Source organism: Oryzias latipes, chromosome 12, assembly GCF_002234675.1.
Source record: "Oryzias latipes chromosome 12, ASM223467v1".
Taxonomy (NCBI): domain Eukaryota; kingdom Metazoa; phylum Chordata; class Actinopteri; order Beloniformes; family Adrianichthyidae; genus Oryzias; species Oryzias latipes.
This window is the reverse complement of record NC_019870.2, coordinates 5,164,579-5,186,169: the sequence shown is the minus strand read 5'-3', so window position 1 is coordinate 5,186,169 and position 21,591 is coordinate 5,164,579. Positions and strand designations below refer to the sequence as shown.

General features: G+C 38.6%; 1 protein-coding gene across 3 annotated transcripts; it reads right to left on the bottom strand.

Moving 5' to 3' along the window:
* Nucleotides 1–6,943: 6,943 nt before the first annotated feature.
* Nucleotides 6,944–20,563, bottom strand: LOC101174279 (KN motif and ankyrin repeat domain-containing protein 1-like). Of its 3 annotated transcripts, XM_004074665.3 has the most exons (12): nucleotides 19,920–20,563; nucleotides 19,732–19,808; nucleotides 16,115–18,559; nucleotides 14,539–14,730; nucleotides 13,488–13,590; nucleotides 12,671–12,820; nucleotides 12,499–12,586; nucleotides 10,542–10,761; nucleotides 9,468–9,610; nucleotides 8,216–8,416; nucleotides 7,460–7,555; nucleotides 6,944–7,383 (listed from the first exon to the last, which is right to left on the bottom strand). In XM_004074665.3, the coding sequence occupies exons 2-12, from the start codon at nucleotides 19,766–19,768 to the stop codon at nucleotides 7,321–7,323; spliced, it is 3,738 nt and encodes a 1,245-aa protein (XP_004074713.2). In that variant the 5' UTR covers nucleotides 19,769–19,808; nucleotides 19,920–20,563; the 3' UTR covers nucleotides 6,944–7,320. The 3 variants fall into 3 exon arrangements, with proteins under 3 accessions (XP_004074713.2, XP_011479791.1, XP_011479792.1); XM_011481489.2 differs by having other exon boundaries at nucleotides 19,732–20,563; XM_011481490.2 differs by having other exon boundaries at nucleotides 10,542–10,758; nucleotides 19,732–20,563.
* Between the last annotated feature and the right edge of the window lie 1,028 nt (nucleotides 20,564–21,591).

Below are 21,591 nucleotides of genomic sequence, written 5' to 3'. Positions count from 1 at the left end.
AGAACTTCTTTCATCCAAAACTCAGTTCAAACAATTGTAATTTTTTGTTAGAAGCTCTTCTAACTCTGTCAAGAACATTCAGTGCACTTGAGCATGTTGAGTACAAATCCTCTTTAACGCCCTTTGCAGCTTTTGGCAAACAGTAATATTTTGAAATGTCTGTCCCTGACAGAATGATTCAGAGAAGCGACCAGCTTTCCTGGAAAGCTCTCACAAATGACACAAATAAACTTCCACAAGTTTCTTTCACAGAACTAAAGGTTTTTAGAAACCGGTTGGTACTTACACCAAAACAATTGTTTTGTAATAAACAAATACAAAAAACCCAAAGAAAATCAAATTAATATTTGGTGCGTGTACTCTGTTCCTTCAAACTTGTAGAATTAATACTTAAGATAAATTGATTAAATCACTATTAAAGCTGATCTGAACACAGCTTTTCCTCTCTGTAATCTTGTTAAATTATCCAAGCTGTGCAAACTTTTTGGACACTGGACATTTCATTGCTTTTTTGGTGGTCAGTTTCAAATGGTAACTGGAGCCAAGTCAGTTTACTAAGTAACCACACGGAGGGGCAAAAAGTATCAGATTGTGCAAGTTCTGCAACCTAAAACGATGAGATAGGCCAGTAATTTTAATCAAAAAATCAAATCAAAGTTTATTTTAAAAAAAAGCGCTTTGCATACTTTGCACAACTCAAAGCGCTTCAACATTTAAAAAAATAAATAAAATAAAAACAAAAAACCACACAATATTATAATAGAAACACAACCCACCCTTCACCCATCCCACTCCCCTCCATTAACACATATGACTAGTGACCCCAAACACATTGAATACTGATAAAGGTGACTACTACAAGAAAGTTAAGGCTTTGTGTTGCTGTGGGGAAACCGACAAAGCCAGTAATAAAACACTGGGGCTAAAATCATGATAAGATTTTAGCCCTCATAGATATACCTCAACTGTAGGAGACAAAATGAGGCAAAAAAGCCAGAAAATCCCATTGTCTGATTTTTAAATAGTTTATTTGCAAATCATGGTGCAAAATAAGTATTTGGTCATCTACAAATAAGCCACACTTCTGGGTATGACAGACCTGTAACTTCTTCTGTAAGAGGATCCTCTGTCCTGCACTCGTTACCCGTATTAATACCACCTGTGTGAACTCTTTGTCTATGTAAAAGACATCTGTCCAAAACCTCATGCAGTCACACTCCAAACTCCACCATGGCCAAGACCAAAAAACTGTTCATGGACACCAGAAACAATTGTTGACCTGCACCAGGCTGGGAAGACTGAATCTGCAAAAGGTAAGCAGCTTGGTGATGAGAAATCAACTGTGGGAGCAATTATTGGGAAATGGAAGACATTCAAGAAGACAAATGATAATCTCTCTCCATCTGGGGCTCAAAATGATTACAAGAACGCTGAGCGAAAATCCCAGAACCACACGAGGGGACCTAGTGGATGACCTGCAGAGAGCTGGGACCCTAGCAACAAAGGCTACCATCAGTAACACATTACACCGCCAGGGACCGAGATCCTACAGTGCCAGATGTGTCTCCCTGCTAAAGCCAATACATGTACATGCCTGTCCAAAGGTTTTTAGATTTGGATGATCTAGAAGAGGTTGAAACTAAAATAGAACTTTTTAGTAAGAACTCTACTTGTTGTGTTTAGAGGAGAAAGAATGCTGAGTTGCATCCAAAGAACACTTTGCCTACTGCAAAGCATGGGGGTGGAAACATCATGCTTTGGGGCTTATTTCAGCAAGGGGATCAAGATGACTGATGTAAAGAAAAGAATGAATGGGACCATGTATCATCAGATTTTGAGTGAAAACCTTCCATCAGCAAGGGCATTGAAAATGAAACATTACTGGGTCTTTCAGCATGACAACGATCCCAAACACACTGCCTGGGTAATGAAGGAATAGCTTTATTAGAAGCATTTCAAGGTCCTGGGCTGGCCTAGCCAGTATCAATCTTTGGAGGAAGCTGAAAGTCTGTGTTGCCCAGCGACAGCCCCAAAACATCACTGCTCTGGAGGAGATCTGCATGGAGGAATGGAATGGATATTTGGACCCCTTCACATCTTTCACTAATTGGATGAAGTCTTTTTATGTAGATGCCCATCTGCTATGTAGACGAGGGTCATTTGGAGTACAATTTAAGCTATGTTGACTTTTATTTAACTACAACTGTGGCAATAATTAAAAAAAAAATCTTATTTTTTCTTGTATTGCAAGTCATCGCAAAATTGTCAATGAATCTTATTAACACTTTCAGGTATTTGCAAGACATCTATAATGCTAATAAGTATCTCAATAGCAGCTTACACATTAATAAAGCCCATTAATTTGTTAAGTTAGTTTATAAAACTTATTTAAGCTTATTAACACTTAGGCTTGTGTGAGACATCTATAATGCTAATTAATGTCTTACTAGAACCCCAAACAATAATAATAATAATTTGTTAACAAGGTTGTTAATAAATCGTATTAAGCTAATTAACACTGACAAATGTGTTAGGCATCTATAATGCCAATAAATGTATCATTTGCACCTTAAAATATCCTAATAATGATGCTTGTAAATGTACTAATGTACTAATAAATGTCAGCTTGTTAAGGAATCTTAATATAAAGTGTTACCAAAATGGTGAAAAACACAAATGATTTCATCATAGATTGATCACCTGAATGGCAATTCTGCTTTTTCTGCAGGAAAATAAAACTGAAACTGTATTCTTTTCCTCAAAACTTCCTGAAAGTTCTGTCATTTCCTGACGGTTTGGCTCTTTTCCTGCTTTTGATTAAAGCAAGCAAACTCCCTGAAGAGCCCCCCCCTCCCGTTGATTTTTCTCTGAGTCCACACAGATGCATGCAACCATTTCAGAGCTTAAAGACTCAAGATAACATTTCCGTGCTTCCAGGATACGCTAAAGTGTTTGATGAGAACGCTGTCGACAGTCTTATTTTATGGTTTCATAAAAAGAATGAGGTTTCAGAGAAGTGGTATTGATTTGTTTTAGCCGCTGAAAACACAATTTCCCCCTGAAAGCTGTTTTATTCCATGAATGTTAGAGCAAACAGACACTGTTTTACTCAATCTAGATGAAGACAAAGCCCAATGTTGCTGTCTTTCGCTGTCCTTTCTATCTCCCCTTTTTTTTAAAGAGAAAAATAAGATTGAATGAAAACCTTTGTTTTGCAGCTCATTGAGGCTGGACAAACAGCACTGAATACTGTCAATAATAATAATAATACTTAATAAAAATACTAACTATAAAAGGGAGGTTGATTCATACAGAAGGATTTTCATCTATTTTGGGATCAAATGCTTCATTTTTCTCTGTTTTTTAATTAATGAAAAGGAATTTGGCAAAGTAAAGGAAATTTATTTTATAAATTAATTCATTCATTCATCCATCTTCTAAACCCGTTTTGTCCCTTTCAGGCTGCTGGAGCCTATCTTGTGGGCAAAGGCCGGGGACATCCTGGACAGGTCACCAGTCTGTTCCAGGGTCACAATCACACACCCATGCACACTCACATTCACACCTATTGGTGAATTTTGAATTTCTAAATTTACCCCCCCTAGAAAAAATTGAACATTATTAATTCATTTATAAATCTAAGATTTTAAAGGAATGTGAACATATCTTAAAGCATTTTAAGATTTTGTGAGAATTCCATCTACAGATTTATGCTTTTTATCTCTTTTTTGTTCTAAAAATAATTAGCAAATTCTTAGTAATCCCAAATTACTGACTTTTTTTTTTAACTGAATTTGCTTAAATCCTATAGATCTTAATTTAACCCTCAGTATTCTCTAGTGAGTTTACCAATCACACAGGCCGGTTGCAATGAAGTAGTGTGCAAGGAGTGATGGCATCCTCCCCACAGACACATTTCATTTAAGATTTAACGTGAAGGTTTCTAAAAGGTTTTTAGTTTTGACATTTTTGGTTTAAAACGAACATAACAAGAGTTGAAACACATACTTGTGAAAGACTTTACTGCCAAAACAGGCCCCTTAAAAAAGGGTCAAAAGTTCTTACTCCATCGACAGCTTTTCTTTTAATAAGCAAAAATGGGGTAAGAGAAAGAGTTCTTCTTTTAAGGGTTGCATCAGAAAGGGCAGAGTTAAAAGAAAAATAAAACTTTGCCAAATTACCTGTGCTAATCAGTGAAAAGGCTGATTCACTGTGGCGACCCCAGAAGGGATAAGCCGAAACAATTTGACTTTCTTTAAAAAAAATAAAAAAAAGCCAACATTTTACATGATTCAATTCAATTCAATTCAATTCAATTCAATTCAATTCAATTCAATTCAATTCAATTCAATTCAATTCAATTTTATTTGTATAGCCCAAAATCACAACAACAGTCGTCTCGATGGGCTTCGAAGTAAAACATGAACTCAAAAGGATCCTTTTGTTAAATAATTCTTAGGTTACTTTAAGTGTCTGCCAAATCGATCATTTTAAATTATTTTTTAGCTTAGAATCTAATTTTAAGATGCTCCACTCTATAACGAAAACTTCTTTGTTTCTGTCTTTGATTTCTTTTCTGTTTTTTGATCAAAAAGTTAACAAAAATTTTAATTGCTCCAAACAAGATCCTGACTTCAAAACATTCCCTCAGCATGTGGAGAGCACAGGTCTGCACTCAGCTCTGTTTGAAAATCCCAATCGTTTTGGCATCTGATTTGAGATGTTTAGCATTAAAATATCTGTTTTATGGGAAACAGCAGGAGCTTGGAAAAGGGGTGTAGAAACACAAAGACTTTGGGCTCTACGTGCTTGCAAGACGCATTAATCACAGCTAAGCACATGCCAAAAACACATTCACTGGGTTGCCGAGCGCACAGATGTGGTGCACATGCAGAGACACAACTGCTTGCAGATGTTTGGCCTTACTTCCTTTAATATCTGTAAGTCTCGTCATAAATATAAACATTGTTTTTTTTTAGCATGCCAGCTTGAAGCCACTTGAATAATAATAAAAAAAGGCAGATCATATCTGAGAATGATATTCGTAAGACCTAGTTGCCTAACACTACTGTTACCATGGAAACAGGAAGATTTCAGATGCCAGACCTCTTACTGTATTTTATTGCTGTTGCTGGGAATTAACCTACAGAGTGTGTTGAATCACAAATGCAAGAAGTGGAAATGCCCTCGAGTTGCGAGAGACAGAGCGGCTGCAGGCCACAGGGAGGAAGGGCAAAAACTGTAATTCACATCTTTCTCTTCCTGCAAACCTTTCCCTGCCATTTGCACCTCAGGACTCCCTTTTTAAAAGCTCTCAAGAGCTGCAGAATGCATTTGAAGCGAGAACATGAAAAAAGACAAGAGAGCTGAATGATTAAATTGCACTTCTATCAAAAAATGTTAACAGTAATCCCCTTGCGTTTAGAGCTCCAAAATCTAAATGGTGTTTGTTGGGTTATAAATCAATTCTGCAACACAGTATCACTTATGAAATCAGCCACAACTGCAGTCTGAAGGTTATTCGGCATATGTGATAAATGATGCATGACTCAGTGAAATGTAAAATGCTGTTTGAGCCTGCAGTAGAGCACAAAGGAACCACAATAGCCAGACTTTGATCAGTGAGTAAAGACAGAGGAAGACACAACGGGAACGAATAAACACTCTTCTCACAGTTTTCTTTTGAGGTTAAAATTCAACTTCTTTTCCAGGATAATGCTGGAAAAATGAAGACAGATTTGATGCAAGTCAGGACATGCTGCACCTGAAAAGAATATTACACCTGCGAGATGGCGGATGTGGAGAGGTGAACGGATGTCTGTGAAAAGAGACACCAGAGACCCACGGATCAAGACGAGTCCAGTATAATATGAAGGTGCTGATTGCTGACAATGTGAGGCATTTTATTTCAGTTATACTTTTTTATTTATTTAACAAAGGCTGAAAAATGAATAAAAACCGTTTCAGGAATTCTGTGGTCTTTCAAAAAAAAACAACAACAACAACAAATAAGTCAAATTTCTTGTGTTTATTGAAATTAATGCATAAAAAACAATACATGTTTTAAGGGCTGTATTTCAACGTGGACAAGATCATTCTCAAGCACACAAAAGAAAACACCACAAAAATTGGTAGCTTTCTGAAAATTATATAAATGTTATTTTCCCCAAAACCTGTCTGAAAAATTGTTTATGAAAACCTTTGCTGAGCTGTTGTTCTTTAACTTGTAGCTTCAAAAAACATTTGTTGTTCTTGAAGCACAAAGTAAAGATATATATAGTTACGTTATGCCATGCAGAAATAATCTTGTTGTTGCACAACAATTTAGCACATTCATGCATTGATTTGCAAACCCCCAAAGTTTTAATGGCTTGTCAGATATATGTACAATTTTCTACTATCCTCATAAATTTCAGTCATCCCTTCTTACGCTCTCTTTAAACCCTTTATATAAAGTATTTCACTTTCTTCCATGTTTTGTTTCTTTTCAAAATTTCTTCAAGCACCAACTCGGGTTGAACCCCGAGTTGAACCCCAACACAAAGTCTCTTTTTTTCATCTGCTCAAAGACAACATGCTGGACTTCCAATCCTTCCTTCACATCACATGACATCATATGAAAACAAAAACAAAAAAACAACTAGATTGCTGGTTCAAAAGCTGGGAGGACCAAAAACACATGTAGCTGCAGGACATGTTTCTCTGTGCCATGTTCTTGTGGCATTTTTCTGATGATGGAGGACATGTTATAACCCTTGGGCATAACCCTTGTGCTATCCTGCGTGGTCAAGATGACCATTGACGTGTTCTCCCTACCATGACAAAGGTGGATAAAGGTGGAGAGGATTTTATGTAATCCATGGACACCAGTGAAGATCACAAATCATTGATGAAAAAAGGTTCAGCGCACTGTCTAGTGGGTCTAGATGACCTAGGAAAGTGCCTAGGATAGCACAAGGGTTAAAACTGCATTTCTGACTATTTCTTTATTCAAATCGTTGTGAATCAGGGACAGATGAAAACATGCTGTTTGAAAAAGTGCTTATTTGTTCTGTACAAAATACACTGGACAGGCAAAAAGCTCCCTGCTCTGAGCTCTCAGCAACAGGGAAGGGAATGGGGGCGGGGTTGGTACGCCCACAACTCAGAAGCAAACTTCTAATGAACTACTGCAGAACTCTGCAGCCATTAGGTCCAAGAAAATGTCACACGATTTTGGCATAATCATAAATAAAAGTGGATCTTTAAGAAGCTAACTAAAGACTTGAGGTGTTTAAACTTTGATATTCAGCAAGCACCCGTTTATGATGATACATTCCTTCACTCAAACACACTTCTTCCTCCTGAAGATGAGGAGAACCTGCCGCTGCGCCGAGCACCAGCCTGCCAAAGTGCAAAAGAAAAGAACAGTCAAAAAGGACTTGTTTAACTCGTGTGGAGTTTACCAGTGCCGTAATACCCCTGTCTGTCTGGAGAAAGTAGTGTGAGCGTAAAGGAGCACTGCGATGTCACTGTGTCCCGCCTCCAAGGCGATGGACAAGGCCGTGCTTTCATCCTGGTAACGCACAAAATACCTGACGTTAAAATTCCTTTAATATTAGGGAGCAAAAGATTAAAAATCAAACTAAATAGTTTTTCCATTACTTCTAAAACAAGGTTTGATCTTAATAATATTTACTCTGTCTCTGCATAACTTGAGTTGAGTCTGACTTCCCTCACTACTTAGTGCACTATAAAGGGTGTTTGTTATATTGTTGGGATGTCCAAATGTGTAATTACAAAATCCAGTGCCCTGGAAATTTCCCAGAAGCCTCTGTGAAAAACCAGTGTGCATTGATGCTCAACAGATTGGTGGATATAGACCACAATGCACTGCGTTTGAACAATTTGTCATCTGAAAAAAGGTCTGTAAATACATTTTTTATAAACCATTCAAGTTTTCATCATTAGAACACAGTGGATTTATAAATAGTCTTTGTAAAATGTTTAAATTTACAAGGTGTTTACTTCAGATAACGGGTGATGTCCTATTTAAATGAAAAACAATTAGTGAGTATGACTCACTAGTGGAAGGTCCCGCACTATATAGTATTTGAGGGATTAGGGAGTGGTGAAGGAATTTGGACATTGCCTCTGTTCAGGGTTAGATGGGGGGCTTCTGCTACTCGGCTGTAAGCCGGCGTCCCCGGTGGAGAACAGGAAACCATCCACCTACACTGTCAGTCAGGGTGGCATCGCACTCTGGCTGTGCCAGGAGCAGTTTCACAATGTCAGCGTAGCCATGCTCGCTTGCACACATCAGCGCCGTGGAGCCTTCATCGTCGCGGATATTGACATCCGCCCCCTGAGCCAGCAGCGTCTCCACCATGTCCCTCCTGCCGTGACTCACAGCCAACATGAGAGCAGTCTGACCAGCCTGGAGAGCAGACGGGGGAGTCAATCACAGGACTTGGCGAGGGATGACGTTCAGTCTAGACATCTCAGTCATGTTTAAGGATAATTGTATCTCCTATGTGAGCACTTCACACCATAATCATGAAAGCAATTTCCTAGAAACATCTTTTAGTTGTAATTTTATGCCAAGGAGACTGGGCTGATTCTTGACTCGTAAGTCGTAAAATACTGGAACTAATCATAAACTCAGCAAAACAAAACTGTTGATAATTGAGGAGAAAAAAAAACATTTAAGATGCAGTAAATCCTGGAGCGTATTTCTGCTAAAAGCTTTTGTCTAATTTTTAGAGCATTCGTATAATACTAGCTGCGTTATACACATGCGTAAAACTTTATCTAAGTTCTAAGAGTATCGAAAAAACACAAGTACACACTTTCCATTAAATCATAATTAAACCAACTCTAGCAGTAAATCATCATCATCATCATGAAACTAAGAAAAATGTGAACATATTAAGAATGTGGGTGTGGTTAACAAAATACCTCTGTTGCTAAGGAAATCTAGAAATTTTGTTCAGCAGATTCTTGTAAAAATTATATAAACCTGTTTGTCACCCCCAGGCAACCAACAAATAAAATAGTTGGTATGGAAATAAAAATCAAGAGAAAAGCCACCATTAAAAAAAAAGTGTTCTTGTAGTGAATTTGTTACATGCAGCCCTGACCAGGGTGGGAAAAGCAGAAGGGGAGAGTAAATGGCATGAAGCAACTGCTCAGCCACAGGCACACCATACCATGCTGAATGTGGCTTTATTTAAATTTTATCTTTAGTTTAGTTGGAAAGTGATGGAATTTTTCTATCTCTGTTTTTTTTTTAAAGAATGGCCATCAAAATATCCAAATTTGGAGGTTTACTTTAGTTTTCTTCCACTTTTCAAACCTATAAAAACCTACATAAAGTATATGGAAGCCATGGTTACTCAGAACACACTGAAAAGCCCTTTTATTTTGAAGCAAACTTACAGAGTTAGGAAACACAGATTCGGGCCGGACTGAGAGGCTGGCGGACAAACCTGGCTGGCTTTAGCATTGACGTTTCCTGCGGCAAAGAGCTTCTCCACCACCCTCATGTGGTCTGGATTTTCCACGGCTGAGAGGGCAGCCAGCATGATGGGGGTGTAACCTGCTGCGTTCTGCAGATTCACGTTACACACCCCTAGGGGTATGGGGAGCAATATATGACAAACAGGAACAGAAAGAGAAAAATTACCTCCATACATCAAAAAATGGGAATCTAAACTCTCTGGATTCACTTTCACAGAACTTCTGAAAATCATTGTTTTGAGATTGCTCAACTCACACCAGACTGCCCTGAAACAAAGGCTCTGTTTTTATTTTCACTACTAGTAAATTTCATATGTCTTGATTGCAAAGAAGCTTGCCTTCAGGGATGCAATTGTTTGTATTGTGTTTTTTTTTAAGAAAAAAAATCTCTTTTATATCTTTGTGACTTCAGTCTTTGTTTTCTTCTGTTTTTGATTTATCTCTGCAAAGACTTTCCCTTGACTCAGCCTCCTCAGAGTTGCAGCCCAGATCATATATGAATATGACAAAACAGCCCTAAACGTCTTTGCTTTTTACACATATTCTTTGCAATTCTGTTAATTTAAAATAGCCCAAAATACTTTTACATTTATTTTAAATATAAACTTAATAACAAAACTGTATTTTTGCGCTTACTTGAACTTCTTAAATCTTTTTTTAAACAAAATGTTGAACAGCACCTGTGTTCTCCCACTCAATATCATAGATTTTGATGTATTTTCTGTTACAATCTCATGATATTAAGCGAAGCTCTCTAAATGGGGATAATGCTGCCCCCTGGTGGCTGCCTCACGCTCATTGTTTTTATAAACAGCTGCCTCAACAGAGCACTTGTTGCCTCTATGTCAATCAACGGTTAATAATAGTAAAAAAATAAAAATTGCAGCACTGTGTTTGGAGCTGCAGGATTACATGTCTCCATCTGCTTTTTCGTTTTCATTGTAAAAATAAAGAGGAAGTATCTAAATAAAATGATGCTTAAAATTATTATGGGAAGGGAGGTGATAAAATCCAGAACTCAAACTGGCCTGCACTCACAGTACCTGCATCCAGCAGTTTTTTGACAACCTCGAAGTTGGAGTGAGAAAGGCTGTAGTGGAGAGCGGTGTTTCCACTGCCGTCAGCCATGTTGGCGATGTGCTGCAGCACCGAGGTTGAAATGAGCTCAAACATTGATAAGTACTTGTCAACTGTGTCGGGAGAAGCTGACTTGTGGCTGGAAACAGAGAACCACTCCTGACTGATTGTGTGAAGACACTCCTGCTGCACAGAAGAAAATAGCAATGAACTTTGTCGTGAAATAAATCAATTTAAAACAATTAGACCATAAAAGAAGAATAAACTCTGAATAAAGAAAATAGTTAACCCCATGCACTGACTGTACGGGAGAACTGGACTGAGTGGGTGTGACGTCACCCATACAAAACAGCTTACTTCAGAGTCAATTCGGTCACCATTTTTTACAATACAGAAGCCACCATTTGTTGCCAGACGAGGTTAGTATGCAGTGATTAGTCTGACTCGGCCTGAGTCTATGTTTCTATGGAAACTACTGTCGCCAATCAGGAGGGAGCTTGTTAGAAGTCCACACCCTTTCCACTAAAAGTGGACTCAATCTGTTTTAAATATTCGAGGTGGGAGCGAGTGATTACCACATGCTTTTATTGAGGCATCTGATTGGCCGGTTTAAAACTTGAATAACTTGTAATAAAGAAATATCAGGGGGAAAAAAATCAGGATTAATAAGAACATGTTAAAGAAGGAACAAGAACAGTTTTTCTGACAAATAGAAACATTTAGTAATAGCTGTTTATTTCTCTATAGAAATCTATGGAATATTGGCTTCTTAGAGCCAGTGTGGGACACAAGGGAGGAGGGGTCACTCAGTCCAGTTCTTTCATACAGTCAATGGTTAAGCACCCGTATGGGGGGGTTTACCAGGACAGGTGCCTGGCCAACCCTGGTCCTCAAGAGCGTCAACGCTATCTGTTTTCCAGCTCTCCCTGGACTGCTTGATGCTGACAACCATAAATCAGGTGTGTTCAGCCAATCAGGATGTGGAACTACTTGAGTCAGTTAATGAGCAGCAAGTTTGCCATGGAGGACTGGAAAACCAACATAGTGGAGGCTCCTGAGGACCAGGGAAGGCCAGCCCTAGAGCGTCTGGATTTTATGGACGCTCTAGGGCTCGTACGACCACCTCAAGGGACAACATGAAAATGGAGCGTACCACTGGCGTGCGTGGGGTAGGACTGTTGTGAAGTATTTGTCAGGGCAATCGAAGTTGCACACACTTATGACATACGAGTGGTGCTGTCGTACACTGCCCTTACGTCACACTCTAGTCGTTCAAAAGGTGAGAGATCTGGCCCAATACAAATAAATGCTGCAAGCACAGTGTGTGCACGTAGTACATAAGTGCCTGTACGCTCTGACTGTCTAACTTTTTCATTTCTAATAGTCAGGCTGCATGCAATGTGCCCTAATCACGTGAACAGCACCAACAGGCTCCTTATGCAGTGTACAGACTTTTGGAGGTCTTCTACTTCATCCTTACTTACCCTTGTGTGTTGTAAAAGGGTTAGCTACGACCTGTTGCTAGCAGGATGTCCATAGAGAAAAACCGTGTGTGAACATTTTTGCTTTATGGGCTCATTAAGTGGTCTTAAAATTTCATGCTGGCACTTCTCAAAACAATAAAATTGATTTCATTTTTTCCCCAAATCGTTCTAATAAAATCAGTCAGCTTTCTTTAAAAATCAGCAATGCTACAAGAGTAGTTAAAAAGTACACAGCACGTTTCCACTTCTTTCTGAACACAGCCTCCCTCCCCATGCACATTTATTCATCAAGGCTCCACCTCCGCAGACCAAGTCTTGTAACGTGGTGTACTCTATCCACCCGTGAGGGCAGTTGTGACTAAGATTTTTTTTTTAAATGGCACGGTTCTGGAGTCGCTTTCAAACAACTTTCACCTCGATAATTAGGTAAAAATCTTACCAATTCCTTGTTGGACAGGGGTGTGGCTTCGCTCAGATGTGCCTTTAAAATCTGACAAGCTGAAAACATCTTTTCATTTAACCTGTACCTGTAAAGAGCATAAACAAAAGCTCTGAGCTGGATGAGATGATGTTATACTTCATGGTTTAGACCATTTGTGCTTTCACATTACCTCTGTTGTTTGTGTAACTTAGTTGTGTCTTTTAATCGCTTGCTAAACCCTTCTTTCCCTTTTGTCGCTTGGTGTCCTTGTGGAGAAAACTTCCCAAATGTTTCATTTTCTCCTCTTTCTTGTTGCTCTTGTACTAACATAAAGTCTAATCTGAAAGGAAAACATGACAGATCATGACAGGCATTCATTTGTTTTTAAATGGTGTAGACTGTTAACCTTTCAAATTCGTGTTTTTCACTGTTTTATTTATTTAATTATTGTCCAATTCTTTTAGCATTAGTGGACCTTTAGTTATTTTTGAGTTTCCCCCTCTCTAAACATTATTTTTTATTAGCACAGTTTTTAATAAAATCTGCTATTTTTGGCTTCATTAAAGTTTTTTTTAACCTATTCAGCATTTACTACTTATGAAATCAATGTATCAATGTTCTCACTTTTTGAGTCAAATTTGGTTTCCCTACCAATTTTTTTCTGTTTAATTTAGCAATTGCGTCAGGATTTACCTTCAGGATTTATCTTTTTTTGTTTTTTGGTGTTGTTTAACAATATTTTGTCAAGTTTTCCGAATAATTTGTGCTTTTTTTCTGTTGATGCTCGTTGAGGGTTGCATCTATGGACTAAACTTTCATTCCTAAATTAAGCAGGCAGTTAGCAGACCTGTTCTCAAACCACCTCTTTAATGATATAGCCTTTATTCCACTAAATTATTTGAAATTTTAGCAAAAGAGAAAAAAAAACTTACTTAAATATTTCATCAAATCTTTAATCTATACAAGATGTGTTTAATCTAAAGAGGTTATTTAGAAGAAAGACTTACCCTGTTGCTGCTTCCACAAACTTCATGTTCTTCCTGTTGCTGCTGCAGCTCTGGTCACCGCTTGGTTTCTTTATCACAGATTTACACATGTTTGTTGGCTTGTCTAAAGATAAAAATATAGATTTGTTGTTGCAAATACTAATGAAAGCAGCTTTTACTTTAAAAAACATTTTTTATAGTCTAAATCCAATTTGAACTTCTAATGAAAAGAGTTATGTAGGAAAACTGGTTCAAATCCCAATCGTTGCTCAGTTCATTTGCTGCATCTCTCTGGTGTGGTTGCAAGAAAATGTTGAGACACTTAACTTACACACTGATGGGAAGTGAACTGTGATGAAATCATCAGTGGATGATGACATGTAATTTCCACACATAACATAACATTTAGCAGGTTAAGATATTTAACTGCAGATCAGGCTGTTGCTGTGTCAGCACAAGTAATCTGGAAACCAACAAGCCATTAGTGAAAACTCAACGCGTTTAACAGCAAGCTGTTAGATTTGTCCCAAAGTTGATTTATTCAGTCTGCTGCAAAAGTGTCAAAGCTCCTTCTGTTTTACTTTTTTAAATTTGCAAATTAACCCTGGTGTGGTCTGGCATGAATTTAAATGCAGACAAATGATCTAACAGAGCAGAAGTAAACAAAAATAGTAATAAAAAAAAGAAGATTGTGACAAAGTCTAAAACAAACAAATTGATTAACACCAATGATTTCTAGCGTAACTGTTTAAATGTCCTGAAGAAAAAAAACACAACAGGTAGGGAAGGACATGAAAAGGATTTACAGGGTTAAACATTCCTCTAAATGTGAGAGGCAGCATTCTCAGACACTAGATCCTCCTACAAAGTTGTTCAGTTTTAGACCTTCAACCACAAACTACCATGTAGGGTAAAATGACTTTCCAAACCCACCAAAAAAAACAACAACAACAAAAACAGCAGTTTAAATGGGGCCACGAGAGTTGTTTGAAAGTCGAAAATACGAACTAAACAGTGTTCTTTCTTACAACATCCACATATAATGATGGACCAACAAAAGAGGCCTACGCACCTTGTAGAGCTGCGGAGGACGCCTGCTGCTCTAACAGTTGAATCATTCTTTTCACCTCAGAGTTGCTCCGATGGCACATTTCTGCTTCGTTGGTTGTGCTCTGACAGTCTTCATCTAAGGGTTGAGGTGTGGGCAGCATCTCCAGTTTTGCAGCAACAAAATCCAGATGACAACTTTCTGATCGGATTAATTCTGCAAAGCGATGTCGCAATCAGGTTAATTAGGCCTTGGTCAGATACTCAGTCCTGATCCAATACTGGATGCAGTAGCTTGAACAATACGTAAAAATAGTGCAACTATCAACTAGATAAATAGTTAATGATTAACTAGTTAAAATAAAGGTGATAGCCATGTGAGAAAGTTTGGTGACTATAGCTTAGCATCTGCAGAACTATTGAACATTTGTGATAAGATTTGGTTTATTTCCATTAAATATTCATAAAAAGTCAAAATAACTGTTCTAAAACACTGTGGCATAGTACGTTGAGCAGTATTAATGAATAGTTCATATTAATGTTACCATTTGTTAATTTCAGTTATTTTTTGAGAAGATTTTAATTTGATTTTAGATCACTTTTTCCTGGAGCTTGCACTTTGTAGATGGATCTTTGGTATCCGCGTCTGCATTTAATTCTCATTTAAAATAGTTTTTGTAGGTCTTTGTTTGTATTAAAACAAACCAATAGAGACACTTGCTGTTAGTTTTAAACATTTATCAAAAAGTTATTAAGCTCGGATCTCAGAATCTGTGAATATCTTGTTAACTTTAATGAACTGTTGTTGCACGCCTGCTTTATATATTATATATCGTGATTTGTTGATGATATGCAGACTTCTAGTAAATTATTTATCTGAAACAAGTTTGAAATATATAGCGCTGATCATACTAATGAGAATAAAATAAATACCCTGTCCCTCTTCAGGATGCAACATCAGATTTCGATCCAGTCAGAAACGACATGATTAGGCGCAATTTCTGATCACAGGATGAGGACATTTCTATAACATACTTTTAATATTTAGATGCAAATAACACACACATGCAAAATAGCAGTGCTGTATTTTCTACACTTGCAAGCCTTGATTTTTTAAAGAAAAGTGTGTCTTAGAATCCACAGCGCCTTGTGCATGGATTCATTTTGGTTGGGCTTAATGATGTCTAAGTGATTTTGAGAGGTCAAAGCATCAATCTAATTTTTGGATGTAAATGCGGTTAATGTGTAGCGGTGTCGGACGTTTTTTTTACATGATGCTAACAAGGTTGGGAGTTAGCGCAGTCACAGTAATGTTTGTTTTAGCGCCATGTCTGTTTTTTGTCATGCTGTGAACACAGTTAATAAAGTCTGAATGACTGAACGACTTATATTTGACTCTTTTGTTTTGCTTAATGCACCTTATTTATAACATAAGTTTTAAAATAGACCATTCATTGACGGTGTGCCTTATAATTGGGTGCGCTTTATGGGGAGTAAAACTCTGTAAATGAAAGAGGGCTAATTCCCAGTCTAAATTTTAATTGGACATAAAGGTTTAACATTTATTTACAAATTACTTTGAGCAAATTCTGCAAACTTACCCGTTGGTTCAGAGCAAAAACGTTTGTGCTTTTCTTTTCCTTCTTCAGACATAGTGTTGCCGCTTTGCACCGTCTTGGAGGTGCTGTTGCCAACTCCTACTCCCGTGAGCAGGTCTCCGTGCTCACTCAGGAGCCTATGCAACTTGTCTATGTAATGGTTTAGCTCATGGCCTCTCTGGCACTGCTGCGTTGTATGCCCAGACGTACTAGATGTAACTGTAAATTCCTGTACCCTCCCGTCTCCAACCCCAACGCTCTTCGTCTTAACCGGATCAGGAAGATGGGATGGTCCAGAGGCCATGTTCCGAGTTTTCAGTCCAACCAAAAAATTCTCATAAATGCTTGTAAAGCCAACTCCAGAGTCTCGGGTTATCTTGATCACGGTCTCGGGTGTGTCTCTGGAAATACTTTCATGCAGGCTTACAGTATTGACACCAACGCTTCTGTATTCTGTGGTGCACATGAAGTCCCTGACCCTGCTGCCGACAGACACTGTCCGGGTCAAAGTGTGGGTAGTGTTGGTGTGCTTGTCCTGCGTGCTGAGCAGTGTGTTTGTGCTGGAGTCATTAATGAACGCTTGTCTGGTGTTGGTGAAGCGAGACACTAGGTTTGAGACAGTGTTGGTTCGCTGTGAAGATGTGTCAGGAGATGCCATGATTCCCAGATCAACTCCCCTGATAAGATCTGTTGTTACAGACTTAGAAACCATGTCCTTTACCGCACTGTCATTTATAGAAAAATCTCCACAACCTACTGAGAGACATTTAACTTTTTCTTTCTTAAACCAATTGTTCTCAGCTGGCATTTCTGTGTTGCTTCCAGCATCACGGACCTTCATCTCTGTTCCTACTCCAAGGGTGTTAGTGAAAATCTGAATCCCCACAGCTGCATCTTTGTTCTCCACTCGCTCCCGTATCTCCCAGTGGCTCATGGGGAAATCAGGTCCTACACATACAGTTTTCCTCTTTGGTCCACAAGAGACTCCCACATTTTTTACCCCTGTTGCCTCTCCTGTGCTTGCATCTCGAAATTCCGTGTGATTACCGGCTCCCTGGCTTTTTGTGAATGGCTTGATTTCTGTGCCGATACTTGCGGTGGACGGCCTGGCCAAGCAGGCCTTGTCAGCCCGGTTCCTGGCGCCTGCAACATGAAGCTCCAATTTGAGACGAGTCAGTTCTATCTGGAAAGCTGATTCTTTTAACTCTGCCTCTAAGTGGCAAATTCTTTCCTTTAAGGCACCGTTCAGTAGCTGCTGGGCAATAAGCTCTGCCTCCTGTTCAGCATAAATGCCTAGATTAACCTCAGAAACTTCTGTTGCTATGGATCTTGTCTCCACCTGTTCAGTGTGCACAGATTTATCTACCTTTGAAGGTTTAGGAGGGACCATATCTGTATCAGTTCCAACTGCAACAGACTTGGTAGCCTTGCCTTGCACGGAGATTGGACCTTTACCATGCCACACTTGCAAAGGTCCCTCTTTGATGGCCTTTTCCAATGCGTCCATCTCTTCACTTAGTTGCCTCACTTCCTTGAAGTTTCCAGGATCTGCCAGTTCTTCATCAGCACCTTTATCATTCTCACTGTCAGTCATTTCCACATCACACGATCTGTTCCAGATCAAGTTGTTTATATTTTCGTTGTCATTCTGATTCTTCAACTGAGAGTAAAGTTGCCTTTTTTCCTCTTGCAGAACGGAGATCTTTACCTGGAGGACAGGAATCATTTTCACCTGCTCCTCCATCTCCTTCAGCTTTTGCAGCGCTACCACCATCTGGTCACGGACATGTTGGAGGTGCATGGGACCCGACACTGGAGTGCTCCTGCCAGAGCTCTGTGGGCTTAGCTGCAGGCAGCCTGTGCTACCTCTACTTCCTAGAGATGAGCCAAGGTGGACATCTGCATCAGATGAATGGTTGTTGTTGCTCTGATTGTATGCGTTCAGACCTGTGAAAGGGGAGACTGAACCTGGGGAGCTTACACCTCCAAAGCTGGCTAACCGTCTACGGGGAAGAGGCTGAGGTGGTGTCTGACCCACCACATCCTGATTCAAGAGCTTTGAGGTCTCTGTCTTTTCCATTACGCCACTCTGTGAAGATCTTGGAGCTGATTGGGGCTTTGATCCGGAGGGGATCCGAGAAGGACTTGGGTCTTCACTATTGAAGATTTTACTGTCCTGTGAGGAAATGTGTGATGGAGGAAGAGGTGGTCTTCCTCTCGCTGAAGAAGACATGCCCAACAATCTGAAGTCATCACTGCTGGACGATGACAAGGACTCAGCAGAATGCCATTGACTAGAGGAAACTGTCTTTTCTGCATCACTGAGGACCACTCTGGGCCTCCGCTTAAGGCTTAGCCGTTTAATGGTGGCGCCTTTTTGAAATCTGTCCAACTGGTAATTATAATCAACACCAAGATGGGTCGGGATGGCTTCTTCAGCGTTTGGACCTGTTGGACCAACAACGAAATCAGCTTTCATAGTTCACTCCAAAACAAATAACTGTAATGCTACGTACACAGCGGGTGGTAAACACCGGGACTAAACGTGGGTTCTTTATTGCACTTTTAACATATGGGGTTTACAATGGATTGTCACTACCCAATACTCGCTGATGTATTCACAGCTGGAAGAGTTTTATTGCAAAATGTCAAAGCAGTGCAGATCTGGTGAATCTTGCTCTATTCCAATACATGAAAAACTTGATGCCATAGAATTCCTGCCAAGCAGAAAACCACAATTATTAATTTCACGTCACCAGCAAATCCGATTCCCGCATCCGAGTCACAGTTCAGCGTTGTCCCATTTTAGTAGCCAATAAATTCAACCGGTTGAACTTCCAGTGCATGATCAATGAATGCCTGTTCTGTACGTAGAGCCCGTAACCGGACTCAAAAACTTGGATAGTGACTCATGAACCCGAGAGAAATTCAGGTTGACGTGCGTTTACATAGACTTTTCATTGAAAATGGCCGCTTAAAAATGCATTGCCGAGGCTGGTGTAAACGTAGCATAAAAGGAACACAAAACTTGCCAAAAAAGATTCAAACAACATATTTTCAAATAGCAGACACAGTATTGGCAACATTTCTATGAATGCTCAGAACTTCTCACATGAAAAACCTATTTTTAAACAGGTGAAACCATGACTCCAAACTGGTCCAGTCTTACCTCCTCGCTGAGGATGTCCCAATTGAATCCAAAGCTTTCAGATAGCTCTTGACAAAAATTTATCTTAGCCTGTCCCACTAGAAAAGGAGGGACACAGGAGGACTTTGCGCTCTCACAGACACTGTTTTCAGAAGTTTGTTTTTCCTCAAATGGTATGTCTCTCAAGATAGACTGAACCCACTCTGTAATTACTCTGCAGCTCTCCCTCTAAATGGCCCGCCATTCTCTTGGCAAAGGTTTTTTTTTTTTACCACAAACATTTTTTACGTATTTAGACAGTGAGTATGGTAACAAAAAACAAAAAAAAAAAAAACAAGTAAACAATATTTCTGTATGGTAACTACTGATAATTGCAGGCTCAGAAGAGATACTGCTACTGTCTTCTTGTACAAAGAGACCAGGAACATACTTTAAACATTTACATTTTGGTCATTTTTATCAAAAACCTTACCTGAAACAAGCCTCAGTGTGTAGCTGCCTTGAGCCATGATGGTGCTTCAGAAAACCCAAACGGTTCAGAAATCCAAGCTTGGAAAACCAGAAAACAAAACTTTATTTTCCCCTCACATCCTTTTTTTCTTATTCTACAACTTTCCCTGTCTAAGCGCAAGTCCATGAGTCAATAACGGCTAAACTTACTCTGCTGGCTTAGTGGAAATGCAATCCTCGGCAAACACAGTTAATTCTGCAGAACTGCAGGGAGGAAAATGAGCAGCCTCGGTGCACAACCTTGAGTTGGTGCAGCGCTATGTCATATCACTTTCCCATCTGTAAGCAGCTTTTGTTCCCAGGATGATTTAAAGAGCCTTCCTTTAGTTTTTATACTGCAGCATTTTGAAAGGATTTAGTATGTACCTGTAAGGTTAAACAGGAAAGAAACCAAACAAAGTTTGTGATCAGGAAACTAAAAATAAATCACATTAGGTTTTGGGAACCAACAACAAACCATTTAAAACATTCAAAAATCTACACTAAAAAATTTCAAAATGAATCTACAGTCATATAAAACACTTAATTTCATGTCTTTGTGAGTGAGGGAGCCAAAACTTTATTTTTTGGCACTTTTTCTCATTTATAGTTTTATATATTTCACCTTCTTAATCTATGAATTATTAACACCTTGGCAAAAGTAAAAAAAAAACACACTCTTTCCTGCAGTGGGGATATAAAAGGAGATGGAAATGTGGACTGTTTATTTTTGTTAATCGCTATTTTACTACCTTTACGTCACTTTGTCACTATAAGTTTTTTTGGCAGACACCTTTTTCCACCTTTTGTTGAGCAGGTTCTATGGTGTCAAAATAGAGCCTAAAGTATTTTGATTCGCAGATTTGGGGTTTTGATGCGCGGTTTTACTGTTTTGATGCGCAATACTTTAGGCTCTATTTTGACACCATAAGGTTCATCAACTCATTCTAATTAATTCAACATTTTATCCCCTTGTTTCCAGGAAATAAGAAATAAACTCACAAAGGTAATCTCCAGTTAAGAAGGGTTTTTAATTCACACAAACATTTTTCATGTTTTCTTTACCAATGCAAATACATTATCACGTAGTCTTAGCCTGGAATTCATTGAAAAACATGTTTTTTTTCTCACATGAATTTTTCTCTTGTTAGAGTATAATTCAAGAAGTGAAATCTCAATATGTTTAATTAATCAGAGCTTAACTTTAATTGAATTTAGGTGAATTCCCTAAATGTGATGGGTTTTATAATGGTTTTTATATTTTTATGTAATTGTCTCTTGTCTTGCTTTGGGCTTTTATGTGAAGCATTTTGAGTAACAACACTTGTAAAAGTGCTGTACAAATAAAGTTTAAGTTTGATTTGATGATAAATTTGTACTATTTAGGATGGATTTCGTAAGAAACAACTTTTTTAAACTTAATTTAATTAATTGTGTAAATACATGTGTACATTGAACATCAAACTGATTCCACAGAAAAATAGGATCAGCGTAAATGTAATCATTTCAAATGCATTTTTGAATAAAATATTTTTAAATAATTTAATAGTACCATGATGCAGAAATATGTATTTGGCAGCAACACAGACCTGTTACTACTTCTTTAAGAAGCTCAACTATTAATGTCACCTGTTTGAACTGGTTATCTGTCTAAAAAACACCTGTCCACACTTTTAAACAGTCAGACTGCAACCTCTCCATCATGACCAAATAGCTGTCAAAGGACTCCAGGAACAAAAATATTCACCTGAACCAGACTGGGATTGTTCAGGGTAACCAATAAGCAAGCAGCTCACTTACAATCTCCCTCCACCTGGGGTTCAAATGATCTGGAACAGTGAGG

What these genes read in the sequence shown, in the direction of transcription:
- LOC101174279 (XM_011481489.2), bottom strand. Translation starts at nt 19,768, where the DNA reads ATGGCTCAAGGCAGCTACACACTGAGGCTTGTTTCAG. An exon ending in CACACTGAGGCTTGTTTCAG is followed by an intron (nt 18,560 to 19,731) that starts GTAAGGTTTTTG and finishes TTGGTCCAACAG; the next exon opens with GTCCAAACGCTGAAGAAGCC. An exon ending in CCCTGTCCAACAAGGAATTG is followed by an intron (nt 10,762 to 12,498) that starts GTAAGATTTTTA and finishes TCTTCTGTGCAG; the next exon opens with CAGGAGTGTCTTCACACAAT.